The sequence below is a fragment of the Aptenodytes patagonicus genome, chromosome 7 (genome assembly GCF_965638725.1).
Source record: "Aptenodytes patagonicus chromosome 7, bAptPat1.pri.cur, whole genome shotgun sequence".
Taxonomy (NCBI): domain Eukaryota; kingdom Metazoa; phylum Chordata; class Aves; order Sphenisciformes; family Spheniscidae; genus Aptenodytes; species Aptenodytes patagonicus.
The window spans coordinates 20,829,909-20,842,023 of NC_134955.1; the positions used below are offsets into that span (position 1 = coordinate 20,829,909).

The 12,115-nt window shown below is 57.9% G+C and overlaps 2 protein-coding genes across 2 annotated transcripts; one reads left to right on the forward strand and one right to left on the reverse strand.

Annotated features, from left to right (window-relative positions):
• Window positions 1-208: 208 nt before the first annotated feature.
• Window positions 209-3,988, forward strand: IRF7 (interferon regulatory factor 7). The gene is made up of 11 exons (XM_076344270.1): window positions 209-298; window positions 406-568; window positions 931-1,093; window positions 1,176-1,258; window positions 1,476-1,521; window positions 1,629-1,751; window positions 1,840-1,998; window positions 2,155-2,274; window positions 2,429-2,809; window positions 2,979-3,097; window positions 3,548-3,988. The coding sequence occupies exons 1-11, from the start codon at window positions 276-278 to the stop codon at window positions 3,692-3,694; spliced, it is 1,527 nt and encodes a 508-aa protein (XP_076200385.1). The 5' UTR covers window positions 209-275; the 3' UTR covers window positions 3,695-3,988.
• A 214-nt stretch (window positions 3,989-4,202) lies between these two features.
• LOC143163266 (malignant fibrous histiocytoma-amplified sequence 1 homolog) lies at window positions 4,203-11,860 on the reverse strand. Its single transcript, XM_076344269.1, has 11 exons — window positions 11,842-11,860; window positions 9,952-10,831; window positions 9,036-9,327; window positions 8,429-8,615; window positions 7,335-7,525; window positions 6,747-7,234; window positions 5,981-6,138; window positions 5,301-5,460; window positions 4,786-4,856; window positions 4,574-4,680; window positions 4,203-4,347 (listed from the first exon to the last, which is right to left on the reverse strand). The coding sequence occupies exons 1-11, from the start codon at window positions 11,858-11,860 to the stop codon at window positions 4,330-4,332; spliced, it is 2,571 nt and encodes an 856-aa protein (XP_076200384.1). The 3' UTR covers window positions 4,203-4,329.
• Window positions 11,861-12,115: the final 255 nt, after the last annotated feature.

Below are 12,115 nucleotides of genomic sequence, written 5' to 3' on the forward strand. Positions count from 1 at the left end.
GGGGGGGGACACCAGGCTGGGGCCAGAGCATCCCCCCGGGCGCATCACCGGGACCCGGCAGGGACCTGTGTGTGTGTGACACCCCCCCCACCCCCCGCTCCGCGGCGGGGGTGGCCGCCGGCGACACTTTCACTTTCGGAAGGGTCACGTGGTTTCCAGGAAACCGGGCGCGGGCGGAGCGGGCCGATAAAAGGGCCGGGCAGGAGGTGGCCGCGCCCCGAGCTGAGGTCACCCCGCCCGCCCGGGTCCTGCAGGACTGGGGACCCCGCGGCACCATGGCAGCGCAGCAGAGCGAGGGGTAAGCAGCACCCCAGCATCCTCCCCCCCCCCTCCCCTCCCGGCCCTCCCCAGGTCACCGTCCCCGGGTGGCCCCAGCCCCCCCCGGTGACGGCCCCGCACCCGCAGGGAGGCCCAGAAGCTGCGGTTCGGGCCGTGGCTGGTGAGTGCCATCAGCAGCGGGAGCTATCGCGGGCTGTGCTGGACCGACCAGGCCCGCAGCACCTTCCGCGTCCCCTGGAAGCACAACGCCAGGAAGGACGTCACCAGCAGCGACCTGGAGGTCTTCAAGGTAGGTGGGGTGGGGGTCACCGGCGGTGAGCTCGAGGTCTTCAAGGTGGGTGGGATGGGAGCTGACCAGGGGTGAGCGCGAGGTCTTCAAGGTAGATAGGATGGGGTTGACCAGCAATGATTGCAAGATCTTCAAAGTGTGTGGGTTGGGGGGGGGTCACCAGCAGCAACCCCTGAGGTCTTCAAGGTGGGTTGGATGGGGGGGGGGGGGGGGGGGGGGTTGACCAGCAGCAAGATCAAGGTCTTCAAGGTGGGTGGGATGTGGGAACTGGAGAGTGGTGGGGAGACCAGGCATCCCTGAAACCTCCATGCTCATGGAGCCAGGGTCCCTATGCTCACCAACCCCCGGTGCCCCCCCTCCAGGCCTGGGCAAAGGTGAGTGGGCGGTATGAGGGGTGCCCTGAGGACCCGGCCAAGTGGAAGACCAACTTCCGCTGTGCCTTGAGGAGCACCCGCATGTTCGTGCTGCTGGAGGACCGCTCCAAGTGTGGTGATGACCCGCACAAGGTCTTTGCCATCGTCCCAGGTGAGCTTGGGCCCATGGGGGGCTGTGTAAGGGGTGGGGTGGGCGATTTCAGGGTGCCCTGCTCACGCCGCTCTCCTTCCAGCTGCCCTCTGGCATGGTGAGGAGGGAGATTTCGGCAGCCCTGACCCTGCGGTGGACCAGCAGCCGCTGCACCAGCAGCCACAGGTAACGGGGTGGGTACAGCAGGCAGGGGGGAGGGGTCCGCACTGCTGCTGCTCAGGCATTGCACCACCACCCCCCACCCCCCCACCCCCCCACCCCCCCCCCATGTCCTTGGGGTGCTCTTGAGCTGGAGCCCAGCACCCAGCTGAAACGCGGGGCAGGGGGAGGCTGGGTGCCCCCCATCCACAGCAGTAAGACCCCATCCCGCTTTCCTTCACAGCTGGAACTTGACCCCCAAGATGTGGCCCCAGAAATCACCCCCACAGGTAGGCACTGGTCCCCCAATTTTTGGAGGGGGGGGGGCACCCCGGTAGGCCCAGCCGAAGCTGGTTTTGGGCTTGTGAGACCTCCCACCCGCTGTGCCCCACCTCAGGCAGCACCGACCCCGCACAGCCCCCAACGCTGGAGGACCTGGAGGCGCTGCAGTGGGTGCTGCAGCAGTGCGATATCTCCCCCCGAGACCTTGGCCCCCCGGCCCCATCCTGGGCACCTGCAGGTGAGACTGGCCCTGCTCATGGGGTGCAGGGTGGGTGACACCACGGGTGGGTGACCCCAGCCCCTTCCCACCGGTGATTTCTCTGCAGGGGATGCCCCCCACCAGGACAGCGTGCTACAGCCCCACCCAGACCCCAGCCAAAACAACTGCCTCCCCCTGGCAGCATTTCAGCAATGGGTGCCCACGGTGGAGCAGCCCCCCTTGGATGCCTACAGCCCCCCTGACTCCATGCTGCTGGAGGAGCAAGGTGGGTGCTGTGTGGCAGGATCCAGCCCCGGGCGCGGGAATGCCATAACGGGGTGGGAAGAGGCTGGGGTGCTGCCATGTACACCCCCCACCAAAGAAACCCCCACCCCGCTGCGCCCCGAATCGTGATGCCGATGCTGCCTGTCTCCCGCTGCAGGGGCCATGCCACTGCCGTGCCACCCACCAGAGGTCACAGTCCCCATGTCATCCCCAGGGGAGGCGATGCTCTTCGCCCCTGCCACCAGCCCCGTGCCACCACCGCCAGAGGATAACACAGGTAAGGGTTATTAATTGTTAATCTCTATAATTTTTATAATTATTATATAATTATTAATAGTTATTAATGCTGGGGGGAGGGGGGGTGGGTGTTTTGAGGAGGGGGGGAGCATTTGGGTTTGGGGAGTGCGGCTGCTGATCACTGCCCGGTGCAGATGGCATCATCCCCATCCTGGACATCAGCATCTACTACCGTGGGAAGCTCTTCCACCAGGAGGAGGTGCGGGGCAGCCAGTGCCTGCTGGCATACCAGCCCTCTGACCCAGCAGTGGCCCTGCGTCCCGGGTGCCTGGTGCGCTTCCCCAGCCCTGCCGAGCTGACTGACAGCAAGCAGCGGCGTTTCACCAAGGAGTTGCTGGACAGTGCGGGGCTGCAGTTGGAGCAACGCACCCGCAAGCTCTTCGCCACCCGCCTGAAGAAGTGCAAGGTCTTCTGGGCCCTGTCCCAGCAGCTTGAGGGTGTCAGAGACCCCCCACCTAACCTGCTCTGCCGGGACAAGGAAACGCCCATCTTTGACTTCAATGAGTTTTGCACAGGTGGGCAGGGGTGACACCTGTGGTTGTCATCACCTGTGATGACACCTACAAGCCCCTGGTTTTGGGGCTTGTAGGAGCTAGCTCTAGGATGTCACAAGCATCCGAATCCTTCCAGCCCCTCTGTGTCCCCCGGGCTCACCCCAAAACTGAGCCCTGCCTCACTTCGCAGAGCTGAGGGACTTCCGCAATGGCCAAAGGCAGCGGTCCCCTGACTTCACTATCTACCTCTGCTTCGGGCAGTCCTTCTCCAAGGCCAAGCCCAAGGAATCCAAGCTCATCCTGGTCAAGGTGCAGGGGCCAACACCCACCACTGCCCCACTGCTGCCCAGGGAGGGGAAGATTCTTGGGGGCCAGGGGAGATGGGGGGGGGGGGTCTGGGTGACTGAGGAGGGGGACCCTGGAGGTCCATGGGAGATGGGGCTCTGGGTGCCCAAGGAGCAGGACCCTCGGGGGCTTGGGGATGGGGAGGGGGTTGGGTGCCCACAGAGGGGGAACCCTTGGGGAGCAGGGGAAATATGGGGGGCCAGGTGCCTGGGGAGGGGACCCTTGGGGGCCAGGAGTCCAGCGAGGGCCACCCTAGACAGGGGGCAGCTGCCCAAGGATGGAGACCCTCAGGGGCTGGGGAAGATACAGGGTGCCCCGCACACCTCCTTCCTCCGCTCCAGGAGGACGGAGCCGTGCAGGGCTTTGCAGCCACATCAGGCAGCCACCCCTAACCCTGACGGTTTGCTGCCACAGCTGGTGCCCAAGTTCTGTGAGTACTGGTACGAGCAGGTGCTGCGGGAGGGAGCCTCCTCCCTCGACAGCGGCACCGTCAGCCTGCAGCTCTCTGACTCCTTCAGCCTCTTCGAGCTCATCGAGCAGTGCAACATGCAGATGGACTGACCCCCACCTACCCCACTCCCTGTGGCCCCCTGGGACAGGCACCAGCCAGCAGGGGACCACCGGGCATGGGGGGCCATGCAAACTGGCATCCGCCCGCCAAGAACACCATGGCAGGATGCCTATGGGGGGGACCTTTCCTCCTCCACTCCCCCCACCCCAAGGACAGCTTCACCGGCCGGTCCCGGAGCTGACACGTTGCTTTTCCCCTCTGTCAGCTGCTAATGTGTTTTTGCGGAGTGCGATCATTTACAGATTTATTTTCTTAAAGTTTAAATATATATGTATGGAAAGGTGCTTCCTGCTTGCTGATGTTGCCTGGACATCTGCCCCCACTATCAGTCCGAGATCTTCACCCCCTCCATCCCCCAAAACCATGGGGGTCCATGACCAGCCTTGGCCCAGCAAAGCCCTTGCTTGGCAGTGGGCTCGTACCAGAGTGCTTGTCAGCACCTTCTCCCCCTTACATTTATGTAAATGAAGTGACTTCCCACACATGAAGGGATGCATTTAGTGATGCATTTATTTCCATGCATTAAGGCTGCAATCGTGACTTGCAAGTAAAGCGTGTTGAGGACAGCTTGGCTTTGGCTAAACAGAAATAATTCTTCGGCGAGTGCCTCCCTGCTGGCCCAGAGTTACTCACTTGAGATGTTCTGGAAAAATAAGGCAGTAACTGCAACACGAAGCACCCAGAGCTCAGCTCTGAGGCGCAGAGGTGGTGGTATCTCAGGGAGGAGCGTGGTAACCAGAGCACTGCCCAAAGACGGGGTGTCCCCTTCCCGGGCTGGAAGCAGCTACACCCCCTCATTTCAGAAGCGAGGGGAGAGGACTGGCCATCAGTGTTGGACACTGGGCAAGGGGAGGTGGCAGCCTCCTTACCTGGTGATTGATGTGGATGCTGCTGGGCCCGAAGGTGGTGGTCCCATAGCTTGTCACATAATAGTGAGCAGAGGGCTGTGCCGGGGACTCCTCCAGCTTCCTAGGCACTGTGGGGATGGGGGGACACCATCAGCACCTCAGGTCCATGAAACCCTCAGCCCTCCTCCCCCCCGAGCACTGTTGCAGCGCAAACCCAGGACCATTGGGCTCACCTTTGGGCAGGAGCAGCTCTGCGCCAAAGCAGTGCCCGCACGTCCCACAGGTTTTAACATCTTCCTTTGTCCTGTGGAGGAAAAAGCCCCGAGAAGAAGGAGCAGGAGCTGCCCTAGCACTTCCCATGGAAGATGATGCCAAGGCAATGGAAGAGGGTCCCTCTTTCCACCCTGACCTGAGGTCCCACCATTGGTGGGACGGCTGCTGCCTTCCCAGGTGCCTGAGCACCTTCAGCTCTTCATTAAATGGGGGACATGTGGGCACCTGGCCAGAGTGGACATTATGTGCCTGAGCCCCAGAGCACCTCTCCTTCCATACTTGAATTTCCCACACAAGTAAATGCTAACACCACATGGGACATGGGCTGCTATGGTCAGGAGAAAGACAATATAGTGCCTGGCGAGTTTCACAACTAATTTCACATGGCTTTTAGAAGCTGACCAGCCCCACCAGCATTGCAGTAGCAACCACCCAGCTCCAGGCCTCGGCTTGGAGGGGCACAGCGCGTACGTACATGGCATTTGTGCCATCCATGTCCGGCCAGATGAGCTCTGCGGGACAGCCGGCTGTTCGGCAGGGGGTCTTCACACACACATGCAGCCCCGGCCATTCCTCGGCGAGCTTCTGGATGACGAACACAATGGCCATGAGGAAGTCCCAGGCAAACTGGAAACCTTCCAGGCAAAAGGAGAACATCTCGCTTACTCACAGCCACCCAACCGCAGCAGCCCAGGAGATGCTGTGGTGATGCACGCATCGCTCCAGCCCGCCAGACCACCACAGCCAGAACGGTTGGACCAGCTCCATTTCTCAAGTTAACCAAGGCCCATCAGCCTTCAAAGGGAATTTGAAGATATGTTGGAAGATCTCCCCAACTCGGATGGCCCTTTTGCTCATCACTTGGAGACCCAGCCTGAGACTGTACTCTGCTGGGACCTTATCGGGAAGGATGACCCATATGCTCCATGAGAAGACTGAAAACTTGACTTTCCACTTTCATGTGATACCTTGAGAGGAATCCTGACCAGGTTGCATGGAGAAAGGGAAATCTTTAACTGAACTGCTGGTGGACCCTGGCCAGACTAGGACATGTGGCAGAGGCTTCTGGGATGCTCTGCCCAGAGGGGTGGAGGTGACAGGGAGCTAAGGAAAGACGTGGTTGGGAGTCATGAAATAAGGATCAGGGATCCTTACCTGTCCTTCCTGCCGGCTTTCTGCACCGGAGCTCCAGGTAACTGTAGGCCCTCTGGTTATTCTCTTTGATCAGCAGAGGTTTGCCATTGCATATGAGCAGGCAGGTCACCTTGGCCACCCAGTGCGTGGAGTAGAAGGAGCAAGCTTTCACCAGGAACCTGCAAGGAGATTGCCCATGGCTTTCACCACTCCCGCTTATCTCTAACACTGGGAGAAGGCATGGCACCAGGTGGACTTGAAAAATATGAACCCAATTTCAGTAGAAACAGAGGCAGACACCAAATGAGGAACCTGCCCTACTGAAAGCTCAAGCAGCGGGAGCAGCCTCTTAAGCCAAGAGCTGCTTATAGAATTGGCCATCAGATAAAACTCTGGACACAAGTTGAGAACCCCACAAGGACAGGAGACCTTCCAGAAACTGGAACAGTCCCAGTGCCCGTAGAAACTGGACCATCCTCAGGTGGGACTGGGAAACCTCTGACTGCCTGGATGGGCACAGACTAGCCAAAAACCACCCCAGATGAAAGGTGAACCAGAAGGAGCGTGGTCCTTTCTCACGTCCAGACAGCGAACGTCAAAATGGTTCATCCAGGGCTCCATACGTCTGTGACAGAGCTGAGAAGCCGCCCTGGTCTCCTGAGTCCCAGACTCATGCCTCAGCTGATACAGTCTCAACGGCCAAGGGCTTGCTGACAGTCATACTGGCGCTGTGCCAAGCAAACCCTGAACCACACAACCTCATCAAGGGCTGGAAACCACTGCTTACCTCTGGAAGAAACCCTCAGGTATTTCGGGTGAGAAGTAGGCACGGATGTGGAGGTCCTCGGGGTGATCTCCTCCCCACACCTCAGAGACCTCTTCGGTCTGGTTCAGATAGGTTGGGAACAAGTACCAGGACTCGCCTTGGCCCCGCGTTGTCTCCCATGGCTTCCCGGGCACAAATTCACTGGCCTGTGGGTTGAGCACTTTGGCGTGCCTCACCTCCAGGCAGAGCTCAAAGTGCTCCAGGAGGCTGAAGAGCTTCCCTCTCCCTCTGTGGGGCCCGTGTCCCATGATTTCCTCAAAGATGTCCCGCATCCCTTCTGAACAGAGCTGGTGCTTCACCAAGGCACGCACGGCCTGGTAGCACAGCATTGCCTTTGACTTGAAGGTCCACACCCAGTTGGATCTGTCTCTGATGGTGGCATGTTCCCCAATCAGCGTGTCCACAGAGATGCTCTCGAGCTGCTGGACTAGGCGGTACCTCACAAGGAGCTGGGTGGGAGGAGGAGAGAAGAGGCGGCAATGAGAGGAGCCCAGCAAAGCTGCAGAGCTTGGGCTCTGCAGAGAAGACAGTCCTGATCCCCACACTCACCTTGAACATAGTTATTAGGAAGGTAGGCTGGAGAAAAACAGTGCTTTCCAGGTGCTTGATTTCCTCGTACCACACGACAAGCCCGATGCGGTGGAGGTACCGCAAGATGTCCTGGAGAAGCTCTCTGCCCAGGTTGGCCAGGTGCTCGCACTGGGAGAGTTTGCTGAGCAGGTACTGGAGGTCCATCATGCCTAGAGGGAGACGTGGGAGCTCAGCACGCATCTCCCAGACACCAGCATTCCAAGGCAGATACTTGAGAGCCAACAAACACCAGCAGCACCCAATGTCACCCATGCCATTCCTGGAGAAGCAGCTGGGACCAGCACAATGCTCGGTGCCTGTGGCCCAAAATGCTTTGCCCATCCTCAGCTGTCCCACTGCCACCCTGCAGCTCCCATGGTCTTGCCTTGCCTCAGCGGTGCCAACAGCCTGCCAGGACCTCAAAGGACCATCTGAAAAATGTATCTCCACAAAAGAAAAGCATTTGCTCCTCATTCTCTAATCCTACAGGGGAGCCAGAGATGACACCGGGCACTGGTGGTGTTCATACCTGCTTTAGGTATGTAAGCGAGGAGCCGGGGCTGCCTGCTAGTCCTGCTAAGTCACAGGAGACATGGAGAAGGGGCTAGGGAGGGATAGGGGCCATTAAATAAAGTTAGCAGGACATGGATTTGGAAACCACACAGAAGCATTAAAGCTGTGGAGCTCCTTCCTGCAAGATTTTTTTAATTGTATATACAGGGCAAAGGGGAGAAAGAACAATGTTACTGGAAAGAAACAAACCAGACAACGTGGCCAGCTCAGGGTACCTCCAGCCACAGTTTGGTAGATGTTGGAGGAGCCTCCTGGTGAAGACACACTTGGCCTTTTCCTACACTGTTCCCTAGGCACCTGCCTTGGGGGCAGATGCTTGTAATGGTAGAGTGGGGTAGTAGCAATTAATGCTCCAGCAATAACACTGCAAGGTCTTCAGCAGTGACCCCCCCCACCACGCGAGCAGGGCCAGAAGGTGCAGCAAGCACCAGAGAACCCATCCTAGCCGCAGGACAGCAGGTCCTCCCAGGAAGGTGCAGCGGGGGTGATGGACCACTCACCATGGTCTGCCATCTCCTCACTCTGTGCGATATCTACAATGGCAACTTCCACCTGCCTGTAGACGGGCGGCAGCACTCGGACGACCTCGGGGAAGAGCTCTTCATTCTTCACGTGCTCCAGAATAGTGTCCTCGAGCTTTTTGATATCATGGTGATCCGTGCAGTTGACAGCAACTAACTTTAAGATCTGGAAGAGAGAAAGCACACACCTGCCAAAAGCACATCCAGAGGAGTCTTTTAGCCTGTGAGGTAAAGGAGGGACCTAATGCCAAGGAGGTCACACACCGCTGGCTCAGCTTCAGAGGGCACTTCCTTCACACCTTTGCTCTGCAGCAGTTCCTGGAAAATCACCTGGGGATGGTAAATGTCACCCCCCCATCCCCAGGCAGTTGCTACAAGCCACAGGAGGAGATGCCCATCACTGAGCAGGCACAAGGACCCAGCAGGTCACAGCCAGCAGTTACCATGTCCACCCCAGCCCCGGGGAGTGGCTGCAATAGCAGCCTGATGCATTAGCACCAGGTCACCATCACCAGTAGCATGTCGGGCTACCAGAGATAACAGGGTGACCACAGACAGCAAGGAACCACGACAATCTCAGCCCTACGGTTAACGTGCAGTTCTCCATCTCCTTCAGCCTCTCCCACTGGTCCACGTAAAACTCAGGCTCTTCGCTGCCCTCCAGGTTGTTGATGAAGTGAGCGAGGTTGCTTTTTCTCTCCGCCAGCATGGCTGCGATCTTGGCCATGATATCGCGCCTCTTCTCCTCCACCTCCTCCTCCCGGCAGCAGTCCACATGGGTTCCCACAGGAAGCACCACCGAGTTTGGGACTCGCATGGACAGGTTGTTGATCCAGAAACCGACGAGCTCCTTGAAAGTCTTGTCGTTAGTTTGGTACCTGGGGAGGGAGAGAAAGAAAATCCCAAATTCACATCTAACCCTCCGGATCTCCAGCCAAGTTCCACCAGCACAGGCCTGACCATGCACCCTGTGCTGTCCCAGGGGCTTACTGGAGAAGATCTCAGCTCTCCTAAGCTGTCATGGGCCATATCCAAGTTCATCCTTAAGTTTCCCATCCTTAAGCTAAGCCAGTTAAAGCTATGGGGTGTAGCAGAGTCCGTCCCTGCTCTGGATAGGAGCATCCCTCTGTACCACAAGGCCCAAGCCTGATGCTCCCTCCACATTCAGGGAGCACCACAAGATACAGGAGGGCTTGTAGAGGTATTTCCAAGGCAGAAAGCAAAGCCATTTAGAGCGGGGATCAGTTGTCATCACATAAGGAGTTAATGCTCATCTAACCCCTCAAAACAGAGGACTTTGGTAAGGTGATGACAGATCTAGTGACTTAATTAAAAGAGTGATCTGCAAAAAGAGGGAGAGGAAGAGCTAGCTACTCCAGCAGTGAGAAGACCAGGCATCGAGGTCCAATGGAAATGGTGTGAACCCGCACAGGGGAAAGCTTCCCCAGCCCCTTTTTTTCTTCTCCCACTCCACTTTGAATCCAAACCAGCTCAGCACTTACATGTGGAGATTGATGACAAGGATGACAAGCGCCTGTGGGGTGATGAACACGTGGTGAGTCATGTAGTACTCCAGCTGGCCGGCGAAGTCCCAGAAGAGAAATGTGAAGTCCTCAATCCGGAACTCACTGATCTCTATCCCAACCGTTCGCTCTTCCTTGGGCACCAGTTTGGTTTGCCCTTGCTTCAGGCTTTTGCAGATGGTGGACTTCCCTGCCAGCGAGGCCCCCAGGAACATGGTCTTGACCCTCTTGTCCTCCTGCCCTGAACTGTGTTGAAGCTGGTTGAAGTAATTCCGGATCTGCTGGATGCCACCAGCACACACTTCACTGGGTGGCTCCCGGAGGGGGTTCCCATTGGCCTTGAACATTTTCAGGGATTGCCCCTGGAAGAGCTCCTTGGGGAGCTGGCGAAGGGCATTATTCTGCACGTGGAGCTCCTGTAAGTGTGCCAGCTGCAGGACAGGCTGGGGGAAGGTCCGGAACAGGTTGTTGGAGATGTTGAGGTACTGGAGGCTGCCTCGACAAGCTGCCAGGTCCCTGGGGAGGGCACTAAGACGGTTGTTGTTCAGCCGCAAGTGTTTAAGCCTGGGAAGATGGGAGAAAATCCCCTCTGGGATGACCCGGATTTGGTTCTGGTTCAGCTCAAGCTTCTCTAAACAGACCAGGCTCTGGATTTCATTGGGAAAGTCCACAATCTCATTCTTGGACAGTATCAGCTTCTTCAGATTGCAAAGCTTAGAAATGCCAGTGATGCTCCTGAGCTTGTTTCTGTCGAGGTCAAGGCTCTCCAGTGCAGGGTTGCCCAGGACTGCTGGAGGCAGCACGCGCAGCCTCTGGGTGGAGAGAGTCACTTCACGCAAACCATGCTCCTGCTCCTGACCTGGACGCATGGGACAGGGAAGGTGGTTAGGAGAGACTTTCACCCTTTGGGTTGCAGACCGTTTTTTCCCTTGAGCTCTGCACAACTTTAGGATAATTTTGGCCACCAAGGAAAAGCAGAGGCAAAACGCAGGAGGTGGTTGAACAGCGTGACCACAGCTGCTGCTTGAGCAGCTCCTGTGTCCTCTGAAGAGAGAAACCAAAGCTGAGGCACAAGGATCTTGGCTGGGCCTGAAGACACAGGAAGATATGGTGCCCACGAGATGTTGACCTGTAGCCCAAGCGTCACGTTAACAGCTTTGTGCTCATTAAAGTGCTGTCAGAGCTCCAGCCACAGCCACATCTACCCCAAAACCGGCATGTTTCTAATCCCAGCAGCGGGCTGGCAAGGCAGAGCTGACGTGAGGAGGAGAGCTGCTCTCCAAATAACTCATCCAGCCCGCCCTCAGCTTTCGACCACAGCTAGGGATATGTGTTGAGGCCAGGGTTAGCGAGTTCAGACACTTCTCTCACATCCTCCCCCCGCTCCAGATGCATGCTGCAATTCCCCACAGAGATGCTCCCAGCCCTGGGAGACCGGGGGAGTGATGCAGGGACAGTGGGGTCCCCTGCAGGACAGGATGCACAGGAAGGGACTCGGTGATGGCCGAGAACATCCCCAAAAGGAGGGCGTTTAGAGCAGAGAGGTTTGCAGGTGAGAAGAACACCAGGGGGATGTGGGATGGGGATCACACAATACTAAAACAAAACACCATCAGATTTGCTTTCCTCTCCCTTGTTTCACTTCCTCACCAGATGACACTGAGCGCGGCATCCCCTCACGCAAGGCACCCTGCTCAGGACTGACTCATCATCAGTTCTCAGCATCACCACCTAAACCTGGGACATGCAACGAGCCCAGCAGGAAAGCAAGCTTCCCCCTCTCCCAAATGCCCGGTCTCTTCTCCAGCGCCATCAGAGAGACAAGCCAAAGGGCTCCCACCACCGCTCTGAGCCAGGGCAGCTACTCACAGGCTCTGGGCTGGGTCATGGCCTTGCAGCACGGCACCGGCTAGATCCTCCCAGTCGCTCGGCCTCCCCGTTTCATTTCCTCCTCTCGTTTCGCTCCCCGCCTCCCTGAGCTCTGCCTGGGAACCCCACCCTCTTTTTCTCCATCCATCCTCAGAGCAGCTCCCAACAACCCAAACACCTCTGGACAGATACCAGGGCCATGGGTATGTCCCAAAAGCAGCTCTGGAGGTCACCTACAAGACAAAGATGGTGGCAGAGTAGCTCCTGAGTCAAC

Bases quoted from the DNA above. Each gene is read 5' to 3' on its own strand.
- LOC143163266 (XM_076344269.1), bottom strand. The intron at 9,328-9,951 runs GTAAGTGCTGAG...CTCCCTCCCCAG, and splicing joins CTTGTCATCAATCTCCACAT to GTACCAAACTAACGACAAGA. The intron at 7,235-7,334 runs GTGAGTGTGGGG...CCTCCCACCCAG, and splicing joins TCCTAATAACTATGTTCAAG to CTCCTTGTGAGGTACCGCCT.
- IRF7 (XM_076344270.1), top strand. From the start codon at position 276: ATGGCAGCGCAGCAGAGCGAGGG. The intron at 1,522-1,628 runs GTAGGCACTGGT...GCCCCACCTCAG, and splicing joins CCCAGAAATCACCCCCACAG to GCAGCACCGACCCCGCACAG. The intron at 1,999-2,154 runs GTGGGTGCTGTG...CTCCCGCTGCAG, and splicing joins CATGCTGCTGGAGGAGCAAG to GGGCCATGCCACTGCCGTGC.